Source organism: Ursus americanus, chromosome 35 (assembly GCF_024610735.1).
Source record: "Ursus americanus isolate L20-20 chromosome 35, mUrsAme1.1.p, whole genome shotgun sequence".
Classification (NCBI taxonomy): domain Eukaryota; kingdom Metazoa; phylum Chordata; class Mammalia; order Carnivora; family Ursidae; genus Ursus; species Ursus americanus.
Window position 1 is genome coordinate 27,177,271 of NC_142161.1, and position 21,512 is coordinate 27,198,782.

The window sequence follows — 21,512 nt, forward strand, 5'->3', positions numbered from 1 at the left end:
CAGGTGCCCCCAGTTTAACAGTTTTTCTACTGCTAGCCCTATGTTTGTACTTTTTTCTGGTGTAATGTATAATTAATACCTCTATGAACATAGATTTTTTCTTTAGGATTAATTTCCTTACACAGTGTCTCAGGATTATAATTACTGGATCAAAATATGAATATTATTGAGGTTCTTGTTATGAATATTAAGCTTACATAATATTAATTCTCATTTAAAATTTTATTTAATCTTTTTGGGAAAAAACTTGAGGAACTTGAAATAACATACCTAATTTTACATCACCATGATCTGTCAATAAAATATTTGCACCCTAAAACAAAAATATAAATACTATTAAATTAGCATCATAAAACTCATTCCAATAAAATTACCAATTTAAGCATATTAAAGGAACTTACTTTGATATCTCTATGCATTTTGCCTTTAGTATGCAAATAGGCAAGACCCTGAAAAAAAAAAAGTATGCATTAGCAAAACTGCAAACTTAACACCTACATTATTTTTTTTTAAGATTTACTTATTTATTTGAGAGAGAGAGAGAGAGGGGGGCAGAGGGAGAGAATCTTCAAGCAGACTCCCAGCTGAGCGCAGAGTCCAGTGTGGGGCTTGGTCCCACAACCCATGAGATCATGACCTGAGCCAAAACCAAGAGTAGGGTGCACATTCAACAGAGCCACCCTGGCACCCAAACACCTGTATTTTCTACTTAAATTCTCACTGAGTAAGAAAAACTAGGACGTTTTCTGGCGGGGGAACCTAGAAGAGTTTCTTTTTACTAATCGATGTTTACTATATTTTAAGATTTCAAATTCATTTTCTGGTAAAAATCAGAAATATTTACTGTAACACCATCACCACAATCAAGAAAATGAACATATCCATCTTACACGCAAACACTGATCTGCTTTCTATCACTACAGATTTAAATTTTCTAGAGTTTTACATAAGCTGAGTTATACAGTATATTCTTTTTTGTCTGGTCCCTTTCGTTCACAATAATTAACTTTGTTTACATATACACCTGCTGATAGTTGGATTGTTGGATTGTTTACAGTTTTGGGCTTTTATAAATAAAGCTGCCATTAAGCTTCATACACAAGTATTAGCACGATTTTCCCCCTCAGGTAAATACCTAGCAGTGTAATGGCTGAATTATACGGTGGTAATAAATTTAAACTTTTAGGCAACTGCCAAACTGTTCTCCAAAGCAGCTGTACCACTTTATATTGAAACCAGCAGTGTATGACAATTCTAGTTCATCCATATCCTCACCAACCTACTTAAGGTCAGTCTTTTTAATTTAATTTAATTTTTATTTTTAAAGATTTTATTTATTTATTTGACAGAGAGGAAAACAGACAGCGAGAGAGGGAACACAAGCAGGGGGAGTGGGAGAGGAAGAAGCAGATCGCGGAGATCCCAGAACGCCGGGATCACGCCCTGAGCCGAAGGCAGACGCTTAAGGACTGAGCCACTCAGGCGCCCAGTCTTTTTAATTTTAGACATTCTTGGTGAAGTGTCTGTTCAAATCTTTTATCCATTTATTTACTGGGTTCTTGTATTTTTTATTACTGACTTCTGAGAGTTATTTATGTACTCTGGATACAAGTTCTTGATCAGATACACACTTCACAAATACCTTCTTCTAGTCTGCAGCTTTTCTAGTCATTCTCTTAGCAGTGTCTCTAGAAGAACGGAAGTTTTCAATTTTAATAAAGTCTAATTTACCAAGTTTTTCTTTTATGGATCATGCTTTTCGTGTTATGTCTGAAAATGCTTTGCTTAATTCAAGACTGAAAAATTTCCTCTTATTTCCTTCTAGCAGTTCTAGTTTTAGGTTTTGATATTTAGGTCTATGACTACTTTTAGGTTTTTACATATGATATGAAGTACAGCTTAAGATTCAATTATTGGCATATGGATGTCCAATTATTCCAATACCATTTGTTGAAAAGTCTATACTTTCTTCACTGATTTGTCTTGTCAACTTTGTTAAAAATCAGCAGTCCACATATGTACAGATTTATTTCTGGTCTTTCTATCCTGTTCCAGTGAGCTACTTTTCTACTCTTATGCCAATGCCACTCTGTTTCAATTAATATATTTATAAGTTTTTAAATTGCTGTTGCCTCTCAAATTTTGTGTTCCTTTTTAAAGTTTGACTATTCCAGGTTCTTTGTATATGCACAATAATTTTAGAATGAGCTTCTCAATTTCTACAGAAAAAAGTGCTCCCATGGATTTTGTTTGGGATTGCACTGACTCTGTAGGTCAACCTGGGGAGAACTGACATCTTAACTGTTATTGAGTCTCCTGATCCATGAATACAGTACAGTTCTTCATTTACTTAGGTCTTCTTTAATTTTTCTTAGCAGTTTTGTAGTTTTTAGTATGCAGGGATTTATGTATCTTTTGTCATACACATTCCCTTAAGAATGCCGTATTTTTTGTTACTGTTATTATAAAAGTTCTGATTGTCTGTTGCTAGGGTACAGAAATCCAACTTATCTTGTATATGGATCTTGAATCCTGCAAACGTTTTAGCCTCACTTATTAGTTGTAGAAGCTACTTTGTAGAGTCTATTCCATTTTTTACATATATGATTATATGGTCTGTGAATACAGTTTTACTTCTTACTTTCTAATCTGGATGCCTTTTATTTCATTTTTTTCTTATTGCACTGGCTGAAACCTCCAGTACAATGTTGAAAAGAAGTGAAGAGAGCAGACATTCTTCCGCTGTTTCACTGATCTTGGTGGGGAAGCATATAGTATTTTACCATCAAGTATGATTTAGTTGTAGGTTTTTCATAGGTGTTCTTTATCAGGTTGAACAAGTTCCTTTCTATTCCCGGTATGCTCAGAATCTTTATCAGGAATAATGCTGGACTGTGCTAAATGCTTCTTCTATGTCTACTTAAGATGACCATGTGGTCTTTTCATTTTGTTTGCTACTATGGTCAATTACTTGAAATAATTTTTGAGTGTTAAATGAAAATTGCATTCTAGGATAAACCCCACTTATTGATGATGTATTATCTTTTCAAATATGTTGTTGGATTACCCTTGCTAACCTCTATTTTCCTTTTAAAGTTTTGCATCTGTGGTTATGAAGGATATTATTGGTCTGAGTTTTGTTCTCTTGCAATATTATTTGATTTTGGTTTTGGAGAAATGCTGATCCATAAAATCATTTGAGAAGTATTCGATTCTTTACTCTTCAATTTTCTAGAAGAGTTTGTGTAGAATTGGCACTATTTCTTCCTTAAGTGTTTGGTAGAATTTATCTATCCACATCATCTGACTTGGAGTTTTCTTTGTGGGAATATACATAAAGAACTATTCAGATGATTTCTGATTGAGTGATCTTTGGTAGTTTCTGTCTCTCAAGGAACTGTTCATTTTTTCCAAGTTGTAGTCTTTACTGGCAGAAAGCTATTCATAATATCCCTTGGGTACTGAGTATCCTTGTTATTCTTTCAGTATTTGTAGGTTCTGTGGTAATATCTTTACATTCATTCCTCGTATTTGTTATTTTTTATTTTCTCTTAGAGGATTATCAATTTTATTGATCTCAAAGAATCAGATTTTGGTTTTATTGATTTTTTCATATTTTTGTGTTATTTCAATGAGTTTCACTCTGATCTTTATTATTTCCTTTCTCTGCTTACTTTGGATTTAATTTGATTTTTTTTTTTTTTTTAGTTTCTTAAGGTGGAATTTGAAGGTATTAATTTCAGACCTTTTTTCCTAATAGAAGTGCTCAGTGCTATAAAATTCCCTCTACGTATTGCTTTAGGAATACCCCAAATCTTCATGTGTTACGTTTTCATTTCATTTGGTTCAAAATACTTTCTAGTTTCTCTTCTGATCTCTTCTTTGATCCATGGGTTACTTAACAGTGCTTTATTTAGTTTCCACATATTTGGAGATATTCCAGAAATATTTCTGTGAATTTTTAATTTAATGCAATGTGATAAGAGAATACACTTTGTATGACTTAAACCCTTTAAAATGTATTGAAACATTTTATAGTTCAAAATATGGTCTATCTTGATAAATGCTCTATGGGCCCTTGAAAAGCATATGTGTTACACTGTTGTTAGACTAAAATGTCAGGTCAGGCTGGTTGGTTGTACTGATCTTCTGCCTACTTGCTGCACAAAAGGACTGTGAGAGCGGTGTATCTGATCATAACTGTGTGTTTGTCCACCTTCCTTATAATTCTATCAGTTTTTGCTCTTTTATTTTGAAGCTGTGTTATCGGGTGCTTAAACATTTAAGGTTGTTACATCTTTTGACAAAGCGGCCTTCTAGAAATAGTCTTTGCTCTGAAGTCTACTTTGTCTGATATTAATACGGCCGCTTCAACTTTCTTTTCGGTGGTTAGTATGATATACCTTTTTCTTTTCTTTTACTTTTGACTCTTTGTGTTTTTATAAAAATACATTTCTTACAAGCAGCATCTAGTTGGGTCTTACATTTTTCCATTCTGACAATCTCCGCCCTTTTTATTTTTTAAAAACATGTTATATAAAAAAATTATATGTAATAAGAGCATGATGATTTGATATACATATCCACAGTGAAGTGATTATTTGAGTCAAGCTAGTTAACATATCATCTCTTCATAGTTAATGGTTCGGTTTTTTTGGTAACAAGAGCACCTGAAATTCACTCTCTCAACATATTTCCAGTATTCAGTACAGTATTATTAACTATAGTTGTCATGTACATTTATCAGTCAATCTACATGGCTGCCCAACATCTGACCAACATCTCTCCATTTCTCACCCCTGACCTCCAAGCTCCTGGTAACCACCATTCATTCCACTCTCTGCATCTCCAAGTTCAACTGTTTCAGATTCTACATATAAGTAACTTATGCAGTCTTTGTCTCTAGCACCTGGCTTATTTCACTTAGTATAATGTCCTACAGGTTCAAACATGTTATCACAAATGACAGATTTCCTTCTTCGTTATGATTGAGTACTATTCCACTGCATAGATACACTACACCTTCTCCATTCGTCTGTCAACAGACACCAAAGGTGGAAGTTTGTCAGCGCAACAGAATTTCAAAATTGGAACTAATCTTGGAGGGCATCCTTACCAGTGCTCATTTTATACTTGGGGAATTAGAACCATAAAATACACTGCGGTCATATACCAGGGTCAGAATGCAAGCTCAAGTTTTTGTTTCGTTTTTTTACTTCCATTTAGTACTCTGACCATTACTTAAAGCAATGACCTCTGGAAATTAAAATTAAAAAAAAAAATCTGTTATGAGTGTCTGATTAGTTTTGTATTTTATGTGAACACAAAAATTAGATTAGATATCTATGTTATGAGAATATTACAGAAATATATATATGACAAATTTACTTTTGTATATTTAACATTCAGATTTGACATGGTATGTCTTCTAAAGCATGAGGAAAAAACTCTTAGAAATGACTAGAGTTTTCTCTTAAGTCAATCTCCCAGTTTCTGAAATATGGAAAAATAACATATAGAACGTCAATTTCACTTCTAAACAAACTACACAATCTACGAAATGTAGGGATAGAAGCATTAATTAACAATTATCAGTTGTAAATTACCAAAATAAAAAATATAATCACTACTACTTAATTCCTCATTTAAATGCTTTAAAGGACATGAACAAAATTATTACTTGCTAGTTTTTCAAGGCACTAAAAAAATAAATAAATTGGGAGAAATGCTGCATACTCGACACCTTTATTAAAAGGTCACAATCTAGTTTAACACACAAAAAGCTTTCACAGGTTCTGAAATAAAGAAGTAAAGAAACTTCTGCTTAATACAATGTTGACCAAAACTATAAAATGAGGTTCTGCCAACAATGATACTTATTAATAATCACATTGAACTAGAAGTTCCAGATAACATTCTGGATTACGGTTTGCCAATTTATCCTCATTTGGGGAGAAACAGTAAAACACTTCATGTTTTATGCAAAAGGTTTCCTTCTATTTTAATAAAGCTTAAAGGGAAAGACAACTTGTGACGACTGAGAGTTTTGGTGATTTCACTCACAAAAACCAATTCACACCTGTGGCTTTCCTTAGCTCTGCAGCAATTGAGGGCCAAGCTTGACAAAATCGAACGCCAGACATTACTACTGTTTATACCAGCATCAGCTTAAGTGAATTCTTGTGACTCATTTAGAAATAAAGAACCAGGCTTACAGAATTACAATATGAAAGGTTAACAGAAAAATCATTTGGTTTACTCTTTTTCTTTAGGGCAGATCATCATTTTATAGTTTTCAATTGTGAAACTAGAACTACCTTTCTATCCACATAAGTAAATGTATTACCTGTAAGGTTTCTCTGCATACATAGGCTATTTGCAATTCTGATAACGGTCCAGTAACTAGGAAAAAAGAGAGACCACACTGTTACATATTTCAAAATAACAGAAAAAAAAAAAAAAGCCTTCCAATACCATGAGAATATTTGAAATCTGGGGTAGTATTTGCTGACAGTGAAACCAAATACATAACCTTCCCTTAAGAGAAATATTTTACAGCATATTTTAATCACTGGCTCTCTATAGCCACACAGGAACATAAAATTTTGATATTTAGCAACTTGATGGAATAATAATAAAACAAGGGAAGCCACTTTATTAACAGTTTAAGTACAGATATCCCTGATTACTATGATGTCTAGTATACAATATACAGGGATGGTAACTTCTTGGATTCAATTTAATTCAACAGATATCAGGTTTAATAATGGAAAGCAGAAATTTCATAAATAAGATTTGTATCTTAAAACAATTTTTTGTTTTAATTAAACTTAATTTTAAAAACTTAATTAAAAAATACAAGCTATATAGTTTAATTTATCCATATTCTTGAGTTCTCAGTCTGTAAAAGTATGTGATAAAAATTATAATTGTATAAAAACTTTTCATATAAATGATAATTCTTCATAAAATCATAGAAAAGAATTTTAAATTGAGTGGCATAGAGTTGTTTACCAATAATTCTTTAAAATCATCAACAGGATAAAATAAAAGAGAACATTAATTCTAGTATGATAGAATACATAAGAAAATGACTAGTGTATAAAAAATAAAACTTTTCTTTTAAAAAATGGGATTCACTCTTGTTTTATTTTTTATTTTTTTTAAGATTTTATTTATTTGTTTGAGAGAGAGAATGTGTGTGCAAGCACAAGCAGGGGAGAGGGGCAGAGAGAGAGGGAGAGAAGCAGACTCCCCGCTGAGCGGGGAGCCCAACACGGGGCTCAATCCCAGAACTCTGGGATCATGATTTGAGCCGAAGGCAGACGCTTAAACAACTGAGCCATCCAGGTGCCCCTCACTCTTGTTTTAAAAACTCTTTGTAGGGGCGCCTGGGTGGCACAGCGGTTAAGCGTCTGTCTTCGGCTCAGGGCGTGATCCCGGCGTTATGGGATCGGGCCCCACATCAGGCTCCTCCGCTAGGAGCCTGCTTCTTCCTCTCCCACTCCCCCTGCTTGTGCTCCCTCTCTCTCTGGCTGTCTCTATCTCTGTCAAATAAATAAATAAAATCTTTTAAAAAAAATAAAAAATAAATAAATAAAAACTCTTTGTAATATTTTGTATATTTGTAATATTTATGTGGTATTAAATATTATCTTAAATAAAAAGAGGCAGTGTCCAGAGTTCAGACATCAGTCACAACTATCTTTTTGTAATGGGTTATGTGACAAAATTAGATTATTATATTTATTAATTTATAATTAAATACATCAGTACAGTTTTATTATAATTCAATATTTTACTTATGAGTCCCCCCCTTATCCTCCCCTAGAAGTAATGACTTATCAATTTGGTACATATCCTTTCATTTTGCTGTACATTAACATTCATATCCAATGTGAATATAAAAAATTATATATATATATATATTTTTTTAAAGATTTTATTTATTTATTTGACAGAGATAGAGACAGCCAGCGAGAGAGGGAACACAAGCAGGGGGACTGGGAGAGGAAGAAGCAGGCTCCTAGCAGAGGAGCCTGATGTGGGGCTCGATCCCATAACGCCGGGATCACGCCCTGAGCCGAAGGCAGACGCTTAACCGCTGTGCCACCCAGGCGCCCCTAAAAAATTATATTTTTAAAAGTCTAAGTGTGATTGATTATGCTATACACATTTCTTCTTCATCCACTTTTTCCATTTAAAAAGAGGCCTTGGAGAGATATTCCAGGTCAGTACAAGTGGAGCTACTCCGCCTTTTTAAATGCTACACAGGATTCCATACTATAGGTGCAGCGTAGTTTATTTAACAATTGCTCTACCGCTACAAGCTACAGGTATTATTTAAACTTGATTAGCACTCATTTTTACATCTACTATGGTTGTATTTGTAAACTGCATGACTGAAATTTGATAAGGCTGTCAATACAAAGATTTCAGCAAAGAAATGTTTGAAAGTATTTCACATAATTCTTAATAAATGATAGAATGCAAAGTTGCAATGGGAGTTTTACTATTCTATATGCAATTAAATAAAGGAAAGAAAAATTGTTTTATAAGGATCCCTGCTTAGTCTCATAAACTCTAGAAAATCAGGAAATTGTCAATGATAAAACAAATTGGAAGCTAATTTGTACAGCCAAAACAGAGACTATTTCTAAATAGTGAAATCTGATTCAACTCAGAAAATGTCCTAACCACCTAACAGATGCTCAATATAAAGTACTTAAACTGTTTAAAAATTATACATTTTTAATACAAAAATATACCAACAATTAAACTGCTTTCTTAGGTTAAATGATTTTTAAAATAGATACACAATTTCTTTTATGTGAGAGTTAACCTCTCTATTTCAATTCTTATTTACAAGGAAGTTGAGGCAGTTTCAATTGTAGATAACATACTTTCCTAGAGGCTACAGAAGATTTCTTAGAGACTACAACTAAAAAGTAAAATTTGGATTGTACAAGAACTTTTTTTTTTTTAAGATTTTATTTATTTATTTGACAGAGACAGCCAGCGAGAGAGGGAACACAAGCAGGGGGAGTGGGAGAGGAAGAAGCAGGCTCCCAGCGGAGGAGCCTGATGTGGGGCTCAATCCCATAACGCCGGGATCACGCCCTGAGCCGAAGGCAGACGCTTAACGACTGAGCCACCCAGGCGCCCCTGTACAAGAACTCTTCTATTTCTCAGTTCAGGTTTCAGCAAATTTAACTGGATAACCAACAAAAATAAAGTTTAGATTTCTTTTACGCAATAATACTACAGGAGCAGAATGGAAGAATGCAAAACAGTGTATCTACCTACCAATATTCCTGGTTAACTACAAATCATAAAAACAACAATCATCAAAGTCAAAGTCAGTTTTAAAATGTAAAGTCAAATTAACAATACCATGGTAAATATCTTGAAGTGATCCACCACCACAGTATTCCATACAAATCCACAGTTTTTCTCGACTAATATGAAAGAGAAAGAAAATTATATTAGTTAGTAATTCTTAATCACTGAATACTCTGAAGGCTTTCCATCTTCAGTACACCAAGGTTTAGAATGGATTATAGGGTAACAGGAAATTGCCCTGGTGGTCTCTCTTCCAGATACAGAAAAGCATAGTAACTTACCATCTTAAATGGTTTAGAATATAATCAGTTTTATAAGCTAAAACGCTTACTTGTAATCATTTGTAATATTTATTGCCAGATAAGATATAACTGCATAAATGGAGGTGTCATTAATATAGCAGGGGAGACAATAAGAATACTTGAGAAAACTTTACACAATATAACTTTAAAAATTCATATATAACAGCATTTACATGAAAAGGAGGGAGAGAGGTAGTAAAGAGAGGAGAACAGATGCTTTTTTTTTTTTTACCTGAGATAGCTCCCAAAGTAGGCAACGATGTTGCAATGTTTACATTCTTTAACCATAAATATTTCTTGTTGAATCAAAGAAAAATCATCTCCTGAAAAACAAAATGATAAAACTTAGACACTAAGTTACATTTTGAGTCTTATATATGGGAAAAAGAAAGGAAAACTTTACAATAAATGTTAGAGATGAGGAATTAGATACTCTTAATACTTCAGTGGGAATATAAACTGATACATTCTTTCTAAAACTCAGAAGCCTTAAAGATATACAAAATCTTTGAACTCATAATGTCACTTAAAAATTTTTTTTCTGAAGGAGACTGCACAGAGATAAATGTTTTCTACAATGTGACTTAAGGAAAGAATGATTAAATAACTTATGGTCCCTCTGCCTCTCCCCACCACTTGTACTCTCTCTCAAATAAATAAAATCTTTAAAAAAAGGGGGGTCCGCCTGGGTGGCTCAGTCAGTTAAGCGTCTGCCTTAGGCACAGATCATGATCTCAGGGTCCTGGATGGAGCCCATCATGGGGCTCCCTGCTCAGGGGAGAGTCTGCTTTTCCCTCTCCCTCTGCCTCTCCCCACCACCGGTGCACTCTCTCTCTCTCTCTCTCTCTCAAATAAATAAACAAGATCTTTAAAATATAAATAAATAAATAACTTATGGTACAGTTATACATATAATACAGTTAAAACATGTTTTGATATGAAAATATGTTCATGATATATTAAGTAAAAAAGGGATGTTTTACATATAAGTACATATGTATACAGAAAAATGTCTAAAAAACTTACACAATGTTTATGTCTGGGTGGTAAAATTAAAAGTAATTTTGCTTCTTTTTTATCTGTATTTTCCAATTTGTTTATTACAAACCTGTTAGAGTTGTTTAACTAGGAAAAGTAATATTAAAATGAAATATTGGTTAGTTATGGGAATACTACCTAAAATGGTATTGTCACCATCATACTTCATTCTGTATAGTAGTCTTTTGGGGGGGGGGCTTTTTCCGTTTTTATTTTCATTCCAGTTAGTTAACATACGATAACTATTAGTTTATTAGTTTCAGGAATACAGCAGTATTCTTCATCATTGGCGTACTCAATCCCCCTTCACCTATCTCACCCACCGCCCTACCCACCTCCCCTCTTGTAGCCACCAGTTTGTCCTCTATAGTTTAAAGAGTCTGGTTTTTTGTTTGTTTCTTTGATCATTTGTTTTGTTTCTTAAATTCCACGTATGAGTGAAATCATATGGTATCTTCCTCTGACTCATTTTGCTTACTTTATACTCTCTAGATCCATCCATGTTGCTATAAAAGGCAAGATTTCACTCTTAAAACAATAGTTCTTCATTGTCTGTCAGTAGAAGAGGCTCAGCGGAGATAACCCAAAACAGATGATGATCTATGGTTCCCATTATCAGTTTAAGCAGAAGCAGGGAGTAGCTCCTGCAAGTTACAGTGGAAAGCCTGACTGCCTGGTGTAGAGACTTTCTCGTCCGCTCCTGAACACCAGAATAGCGGTTTCTCCTTATATCTTACTCCTCTACGTGAGCCTTTCCCATGACGGCACTGACACTGATTTATACGTGCTGATCTCCAGCAAGCGGGCTAGATTCTAGCCTAGGCTTCACTTTACCAGGAAGCTCTGAATTACAAAGGAAAAGAAGAGTAAAGAATTACCTAACTTTGTTAATATACGGTACTCTTTGGATTTCAGCCTACTCTCACTTTTAAATGTACAAAGAAGTCGTATCCGAGCTGTGCTGAAAAATGCTCCAGTTAAGTCTGGGATTTAGAACAGATTTTCTCACAGGAGTAACTTCACAAATGATGTCTAACTTCTTAATGGTGTCTAAATTCTTAAACTGACCTTTAAAAGCCAATAATATGTCTGAATTAATACTAATAACAAACCGCTACTTCCTGGGGAAATTTAGCTGAGTTCCACCTCACAACTGTGGTTCCAGCAGAACCTACATGAGGTTTCTGCCAGAAAAGGTGGAGTCCTGGTGAGACTGAGCAACAGTTTTCTACAGCTGTAGCTGGAAGCCAGAGTTCACAAGAACAGGTCATTAATAACTCAGATGTTTGGGGACTGTGCCTTCTTTGATATACTTAACTTTGTGAATAAACTCCAGTTTTGAATATATTCTTCATATATCTGTTTCACCACTGTCTTAAGCTTTAATCCAAACTGGGTAGAATCTTCTCTGAATTGAAACTGTACCATGGAACAGACTTACATAAAGAGAATATTTTTGTAGTCTATCCTGAAAGGCAGGTAAGCTAAATACAGTTATTCATTACAGATGGAACTATTCTTTGATGGGTTACATCAGCTTCTTCAAAATGATCTAAATTTGGGTTCACTTCATTCTTCTGATTGGGTGATGACAGACAACTGTTTCCTTTTGAGATAAAGCATTAAATCCACTAGGTTCAGATGCCTCAGGCCTACAGGTTCCAGCTCTGTTGTTCACGTAAAAATGGGTTTTGGGGAGTTTATTTCCTCAAAAAAGAGAAGTTTCATTCTTCATTCTCATGCAACGTAAGGACAAGACGAACTGACAAACACAGAACCCCGCATCTGCAGTTTTAACTAAGTTCCTGTTATTTCCAACTGGATGGCTTGCTAGCACCTTGAATTTGATATGCTCCAAGTTACCAATATCTGCTCCTAAGAACCAATTTTCTCTTTGGACTTTCTATTTGTATTAATGACACTTTTTTTTTTCTACAGGACTAACCTCTGGCAGCCTCTCCATAGCCCTCCTAAGAGAACTGGCCTTGATGCAGCAAGAGCTAGTCTGTGTCATGTCATCTTTTACTTCCTGAAGGCACTGGGGTGGACAACTGACCTAAAAGAGTGGGATAACTAATCACATTTGGTGTCCTGAAAACGTGAGCCATGAAGACTAAGTTGTTAGTTACCAGGAGAATCACATTAAAAGTGGAATATTAGAGTAAGAGTCTATGAAGGGTTGTGGCTAAAATTACTAGAGATGTACTGCAAACCTGGCTGATGAGTATATCCCTGTATAGGAAGGGAAAGACTCACCAGACCTGGCATGTGTACCAAAGCATAGGCAGTGATAGCTGGGAACTCAGCCTGAGACCAGAAGCTTATTACCTTAGGCTCTTTTAAAGTGTGTGTGTGTGTGTGTGTGTGTGTGTGTGTGTGTGTGTGAGTGTCTGCCTGCCTGCCTCAGGGAACTCAGCCTGAGACCAGAAGCTTATTACCTTAGGCTCTTTTAAAGTGTGTGTGTGTGTGAGTGTGAGTGTGTGCGAGTGTGTGTGAGTGCCTGCCTGCCTGCCTCAGGGAACTCAGCCTGATACTCCAAGGAAAAAAGACCGGCAGTCTTCAGCCAGAAAAGTGATCCGCAGGGAGCAAGAAGGATGGTAGTTCTGTGTCTGTGATGGCTGGCATTAGAATCAGTCCTGCTTCTTAACAATATGCTGTTGCTTATTTTATAAATCACATGAAAACAAACTCCTTAGAACAGCTGAAAGGTACTTTTTTATTAGTATCATCTAACTATCACATAAAGACTTATGTATTACACTTGCTAGTTTTATCCCATTAAAATTCTAAATTGGATGTTTTAAAGTGCTGTCTCTCATTCTTAAATAATCATAAAATCACTTATTAATTAGAGATTCCTAGGCTCACTTTATGCTTTCTGAATCAGAATCTTCAAGGGATTCCTAAGATCAGGCAAATTTCAGAAACACTGTTTTAAAGAATTCTGTTTGGATAAGTATTTTCTGAGTTATAAGCACCTGATCTTTAAACAGTTTGTAACAACAGCTATTTATATTGACATAACCATTCCACCCCAAGATTATGCACCCTCATTCTTTGTTTTGGAGAAGAAACCTCCAAGACATGTTTAACATCTGGCTACTGATATACAGAATTGTTTGATTTTTTAAAATATATATATTTCTTTTACACCCCTTCCTTTCACCCCTTTGGCTGGCAAGAAGGAAAGAGGGCAATGAACATGCATATATATATAATTTTCTATCTCACCCTGACAGGTAATTCCATATCAGGCAATCTTTCTCATAAACACATCTATCTTCCTTAATCTTCTTACTCATTGCTCTCTGTCATCAAATTCCTGTCATTTATTACTGGAAAATCTCATTCTCTATTCTCTTTGTTTTATGCACGAAGCAAAAAACAACCCTAAACATGGTTAGTAAATTTAGAAACTACTATTTTAACATCTACTCGAGAAAGGAAAGCCAAAGTCCTGAAGTTAAATTGGACTAACAAACATACAGAGAACATACCCGCTACTACGAAAGCCTTTGCAAGTGCCTAGACAGCCTCTTCAAAATGTCCTTAAGATCTTATTTTCTAGAATCTTGTGGAGAGTTTCTGCCTCTATATTTATGAGAGACACTGGTCTGCAGTTTTCTTTTTTTGTACTGTCTTTGGTTTTGGTATGAAAGTAATACTAGCACTATGAAGTGAGACAGGCAGGTCACATTTACTGGGTGCTGACCCTGCCAGGCACTGGGAATGTATTAGTGAAAAAAACAAACACTTGCTCTCTGGGTGGATGTCAGGAAGTAAAACAAAGGAATATATATATGTCAAGTACTGTAAGTGCTAAGAAGAAAAGTTATTTTAACCAGGGCTTGGGAACAGAGAATGAGGGAGTAAGGGCCGTTTTACATAGACTGAAGGGTCAGAAAAGCCTTTCTGATAAGGCGATGTTTGAGCAAACAGATGAATGTAGTGAGAAAGTAGGTAAAATGGGTACCTAAGGGAATAACATTCTAGGCACAAGGAACAGCAAATATAAAGGCTTTAAAGCAGGAGTGCGTTTGGCACATCAGAAAATAGAGAGAAGCCTAGTGTTTGTAAAGTGAACCAGGACAGTGGTAGAAGACATAAGGATTAGAAGGCCAGATCAGAAATGGCCTTTTCCAGGGTGCCTGGGTGGCTAGTCACTTGAGCCTGTGCTAATTTCAGCTGAGGTCTTAATCTCAGGGTCATGAGTTCAAGCCCTGCACTGGGTTCCACGCTGGGCATGAAGCCTACTTTAAAAAGAAGGGGGGAACGCCTGGGTGGCTCAGTCGGTTAAGTGTCGTCTTGATTTCAGATCAAGTCATGATCTCAGGGTCGTGAGATCAAAGCCTGAGTTGGGCTCCATGCTCAGCTGGGAGTTTGCTTGGGATTCCCTTCTCTCCCTCTGCCCCACCCCACCGTGCACATGACGCATGCTCTCTCTCAAAAAAATAAATAATATCTTAAAAAAAAAAAAAAAAGAAATGGCCTTTTCAGTCATCATCCTAAGGACCTTGGATTTTAAGCCGAGCAAGATGGCAAGACTTTGAAATTTTTGAGTAATCTCAAAATCTGAGATTGAGTATAGTATCTTAGTTTCAGAAGGACTGCTCTGGTTCCTGTGTTGAGAACTGATTCAACATAGCGTATGAGGGGATGGGGAGGGAAAAAGCTGGGGGGTGGGTGATATCTCAAGGCCTAAAGTAAAGCATTCACTAAGATAACTCATGCTAGAGTTGAAGTGGTTTAGACCAGGGGTGGCAGCAAAGAAAGTGTTGAGAAAAAGAAGTGTTGAGAAAATGAGTCTGGATATATTCTGAAGGTAGGAATGTTTATTTTTTAAAAGTTCCACAGGTGATTTTCACATACCCTCCTTTCCTCAATAAAACCACTAGTGTAATTCCTAACCTGTCTGAAGTTATGCAGTTATTAAGTGGCAGACAATGTTTTGGAACCCCAGCAATCTGTCTCCAGAGCCCCAAACCTATTCTATCTCTCAAACCCCTAAAATTCTGTTCCTTTCATGTGACAATGTTTTGGAGAGGACTATACCTTGAATAATACCAGCAAAATATTCTTTAATACATACTGAACTTTCAGAGAGTTTAGCATATTTTAATATTTCTACAAAAAGTGAAACAAGATTTTCCAGTTGTTATTTCATCAAATATCAAGCGGTTGATGCTTGTCCTATCTACTACTAGTACTTCTAGTACAAGTTTGTATTTCCTACTTTAATCCTTTTTAAACAAATATTCACAGAAAACTATGAGAAACATGTCTAGTACTATATGGGCATCAATAATGGACATTACTTTTTTAAAACTAAATAAAACCTGTTTTATTTCTTATTATTGCATCACATTAATATTTTTATCCTACAACAGTCAGCCAATGTAGAAAAACAGAAAGAACAAAATAGAAGTCACCCACAAATCCACTATCAAGAGACACTCACCATTAACATTTCTTCCACTCCTGTAAGTATGTAAGGGTTCTCCCACCACACACACAAACTGGACTCAGACTCTACAGGTTCACAACCCATTCTGTAAACATTTTCTGTGTCATTAAGAATCATTTAAAAGGCATCCAAATTGGAAAGGAAGAAATAAAATTATTTGTTTGCAGATGATATGATCTTATTTGTAGAAAACTCTAAAGATACTACAAGAAAACTTTCAGAATAAACAAATTCAGCAAAGTTTTAAGATACAAAATCAACACAAAAAATCAGTTGTGTGGGGCGCCTGGGTGGCACAGCGCTTAAGCGTCTGCCTTCAGCTCAGGGCGTGATCCCAGCGTTACGGGATCGAGCCCCACGTCAGGCTCCTCCACTATGAGCCTGCTTCTTCCTCTCCCACTCTCCCTGCTTGTGTTCCCTCTCTCGCTGGCTGTCTCTATCTCTGTCAAATAAATAAATAAAATCTTTAAAAAAAAAATCAGTTGTGTTTCCATACACTAATAATGAATAATAAGAAAAGGAAATTAAGAAAACAATTCCATTTACAATTGCATCAAAAAGAATAATATACTTAGGAATGAACATAACAAAGGAGGCAAAAGTATACTGAAAACTACAAAACATTGCTTAAAGAAATTAAAGATGACATAAATAAACAGAAAGATATCCCATGTTCAGGAATAAGATGATTTACTATTGTTAAGATGTCAATAAAATACCCAAAGCAATCTATAGATTCAACATAATCTGTATCAAAATCCCAATAGCATCTTCTTTGGAGAAATAGAAAAAAATCATCCTAAAATTCATTTGGAACCTCAAGGAACCCCAAATAATTTTGAAAAAGAACAGAGTTGGAAGACTCACACTTCCAGACTTCAAAACACCTTACAAAGCCACAGTAATCAAAACAGTATGCTACTTCTCTATAAAAGCACATAGATCAACAGTACAGAGCACAAAAATAAGCCCCCACAATCATGATCAAATGATCTTTGACAAGGGCGCCAAGACCACTCAACAAGGAAAATACAGTCATTTCAACAACTAGTGACGGGAAAGCTGAATATCTTCATACAAAAGAATGGAGATGGACCCTTATCTTACACTATATATGTACAAAAATTAACTCGAAATGAATTAAAGATCTAAATAAAAGACTCAAAATTATAAAACCCTTAGAGAAAAACTTCCTAACATTGGATTTGGCAATGATTTCTTAGATATGGCACCAAAAGCACAAGCCAACAAAGGCAAAAATAGATAAATGGGACTATGTCAAACTTAAATTTTTTTTTCATCAAAGGGCACTGTCAACAGAGTGAAACAACAACCTGTGGAATGGGAGAAAATATGTGCAAACCATGTATCTGATAAGTGGTTAATATCTAAAATATATAAAGAATTCCTACAACTCAACAACAAAAAAGAAATAACCAATTAAAACATGGGCATGGGAGAATATATTTGCAAATGACACTACAGATAAAGGACTGGTATCCAAGATCTACAAAGAACTTCTCAAACTCAATACACGAGAAACAAATAAACAAATCAAAAAATGGGCAGAAGATATGAACAGACACTTTTCCAATGAAGACATACAAATGGCTAACAGACACATGAAAAAATGTTCAAAATCATTAGCCATCAAGGAAATTCAAATCAAAACCACACTGAGATACCACCTTACGCCAGTTAGAATGGCAAAAATAGACAAGGCAAGAAACAACAATTGTTGGAGAGGATGTGGAGAAAGGGGATCCCTCCTACATTGTTGGTGGGAATGCAAGTTGGTACAGCCACTCTGGAAAACAGTGTGGAGGTCCCTTAAAAAGTTAAAAATTGAGCTACCCTATGATCCAGCCATTGCACTACTGGGTATTTACCCCAAAGATACAGACGTAGTGAAGAGAAGGGCCATATGCACCCCAATGTTCATAGCAGCAATGTCCACAATAGGTAAATTGTGGAAGGAGCCGAGATGCCCTTCAACAGATGACTGGATTAAGAAGTTGTGGTCCATATATACAATGGAATATTACTCAGCTATCAGAAAGAACGAGTTCTCAACATTTGCTACAACATGGACAGCACTGGAGGAGATAATGCTAAGTGAAATAAGTCAAGCAGAGAAAGACAACTATCATATGATTTCTCTCATCTATGGAACATAAGAACTAGGATGATCGGTAGGGGAAGAAAGGGATAAAGAAAGGGGGGGGTAATCAGAAGGGGGAATGAAACATGGGAGACTATGGACTATGAGAAACAAACTGAGGACTTCAGAGGGGAGGGGGGTGGGGGAATGGGTGGGCCGGTGATGGGTAGTAAGGAGGGCACGTATTGCATGGTGCACTGGGTGTTATACGCAACTAATGAATCATCGAGCCTTACATCAGAAACCGGGGATGTACTATATGGTGACTAACATAATATAATAAAGAATCATTAAAAAATAAAAAAATAAAATAAAAAAAAAAAGAAAAAAAAAAAAAAAACATGGGCAAAAGACTTGAATAGATATATCTCCAAAGAGGATATGCAAATGGTCAAGAAGTATATAAAAAGATGCTCAACATCACTAACCATCCAAGAAATGCAAATCAAAACCACAAGATATCACCTCACCTCACACCGACTAGGAAAGCTATAATTAAAAAAAAAAAACAAACAGAATACCAAGCGTTAGTAGAGACATGGAGAAGCTGAAACCCTTCTGCACCGTTGCTGGCACTGCAGAATGGTACACTCATTATGGAAAACATTACGGCAGTTCCTCAAAAATTTAAAAATTTACTACCATATGATCTAGTAATCCTATATCTAGGTATATATCCAAAAAATTGAGAGCAGGTATCAGGGATATTTGCATGGCCATGTTCATAGCATTATTCATGATAGCTGAGAGATGGAAGCAACCCAAATGTCCATCAAATGATGGGTAAATGGATAAACCAAACATAGCGTATACATACAGTAGAATACAATGCAGCCATTAAAAGGGAAGGAAATCCTACAACATGGATGAACCTTGAGGATATTATGCTGAGTGAAATAAACCACTCATAAAAGGACAAATTATAGGAGGTATCTAAAGTAATCAAGTTTATAAATATAAAAAGTAGATGGTGGTTACCAAGGGCTGAGGGAAGGAGAGCAAGGAAACTGTCGTTTAACAGATATGGACTTTCAGGAGGGTGGGGGATTGGGATAGGCCGGTGATGGGTATTAAGGAGGGCACATATTGCATGGCGCACTGGGTATTATATGCAAGTAATGAATCATGGAACATTGCATCAAGAACTGGGGATGTACTGTATGGTGACTAATATAACAAAATAAATATTATTAAAAAAATAGATATGGACTTTCAGTTCTATAAGATGAAAAAGTTCCAGAGATCTGTTTCACAACAATGTAAATATATTTAACATCACTAAACTATAAGCTTAAAAATGGTTAAGATGATAAAGCTTAATAATAGGTACTTTTTACCGTAATAAAAATAATACAAAATTATGGAAATATAGACTAATTTATTTATCCATTTCACTATGTTTGGATATTCAAGTTTTAAAATTTACTGTTTTCAAATACATGTTTTGAAAATAAAAATCCAGTAACCTAAAAATTGTGGTATCATTTACAGTAAAATTGCAATGCAAAAAGTAGCTTTTTAAATTAATATTTGTAACACTTAGCAAAAAAAAAAAAAAGCTTTTTTTTTTTTTTAAACTGGGCATGGAAAAAGTTTTTTGTACTAGTAAGTACTAAATATATTTCTGAAGTTTATGAAATGAAATCAATATTAAAGACAGATATCAAAGGGAAAACCGATTTTACTATACAAATGATACATTAATAGCATCATTTCCAGAAAACCAATTAATTCAATGCTAAATATTCTGTCAGATAATTTTCAAACATCTTGTTGATTTGATTGTTTTTGTTGGTAATAAGGAAATATGAGTTTTTTTCCACTGAGCAAAACAAGCATAGAACGCAAACAGAACAGTCATTTCTAACAAAACATTTTCTTTGGAATGCCTATCTTAGATTCTGAAAACTCATCTACAGAGAAAATCCCTAACAGTTTTAAATTTCACCAATTTAGAACCAGATATTGAAGCTCACCTTTTAAATTACACAGAAAACAGTAAGCACCTTCATTTAAATGTTATCTTGTGTTCAAAAAGCAAATTGGGATCTACCTGAAACTGAGTACCCTAGCATAACAAAGTGATTTTTACTTATAATATGGCAGAAAATGTCTATTTAGCACTGGGTGTTATACACAACTAATGAATCATCGAGCCTTACATCGAAAACCGGGGATGTACTGTATGGTGACTAACATAACATAATAAAAAATCATTATTAAAAAAAAATATATAAAAAAATAAAAAGAAAATGTCTATTTAGCCTTTATTAGCTTTATGTATCCATTATTTAAAGCCAGTTAAAAAAAAAACAAAACACTGGTGGGCATTTGTGACCTCAACTTAACTTTTCCTCCAATTCAGACTTGAACTTTCCAAATAATCAAGACAGGATACTTATTTTACTTAAGTAATATTAACTTAATACTTTATTTCACAGATTATTTTGAAAAATAGAAATTCTTAGATTTTAAAATAGAACTTAAAAACTAAAAAAGCAAGAACATACCACTTAACCAGAATAGCTGACATTTGTCCTATTTGGCCAAAGCTCCCACTTTGGGATTTCTTTCAAGAACATTAACAAGGCAAACTAACAGTTGTTTAAATCTTTATATACATTTTGATTTTTTAAAAATTTACTTTCTCTGCTTATACTTCCAGCAAACGAGATGAAGTATTACAAAACAAAACTGAGGGGCGCCTGGGTGACTCAGTTGGTTAAGCGTCTGCCTTTGGTTCATGTCAATGATCTCCAGGTCCTGGGTTTGAGCCCCATGTATCCGTCTTGCTTCCCGCTCTGTGGGGAGTCTGCTTCCTCCTCTCCCTCTGCCCCTCCCCCTCATTCATGCTCCTGCGCTCTCAAAAAAATAAAATAACTAAGAAAAGTTTTAAACATCCAAAGATACAGATTCCTATTCATTTTGAAAACTGTCTAAATCAATGAAGTACATTTGTTATCTTACTTAAAAATGCTGAATTATTTCATGAACATTTCCAATTCCGCATTTTAAAAAACAAGCATACAAACAAAAGTATACCGTATTAATCACCGTGGATTACGATTTTATTAAATCCCCTCCTTATAAATAGCAAGGCTCACAGTCTTGTTTTGTTTTTAATTGAGGTATGACAGACATACAATATTATATTAGCTTCAGATTTATGACATAATGATTTGATATTTGTATATATTGTAAAATG

The 21,512-nt window shown here is 34.9% G+C and overlaps 1 protein-coding gene across 2 annotated transcripts in view; it reads right to left on the reverse strand.

Moving 5' to 3' along the window:
- The window catches only part of MAP4K5 (mitogen-activated protein kinase kinase kinase kinase 5), a 103,133-nt gene that overhangs the window by 48,882 nt on the left and 32,739 nt on the right, over window positions 1-21,512 (reverse strand). For both annotated transcript variants that reach the window (XM_045798738.2, XM_045798775.2), the window contains exons 3-7: window positions 9,877-9,967; window positions 9,394-9,458; window positions 6,347-6,402; window positions 402-449; window positions 271-313 (exon numbers count right to left, since the gene is read on the reverse strand). In XM_045798738.2, coding sequence (XP_045654694.2) covers window positions 271-313; window positions 402-449; window positions 6,347-6,402; window positions 9,394-9,458; window positions 9,877-9,967 — 303 coding nt within the window. The remainder of the gene's footprint in view (window positions 1-270; window positions 314-401; window positions 450-6,346; window positions 6,403-9,393; window positions 9,459-9,876; window positions 9,968-21,512) is intronic.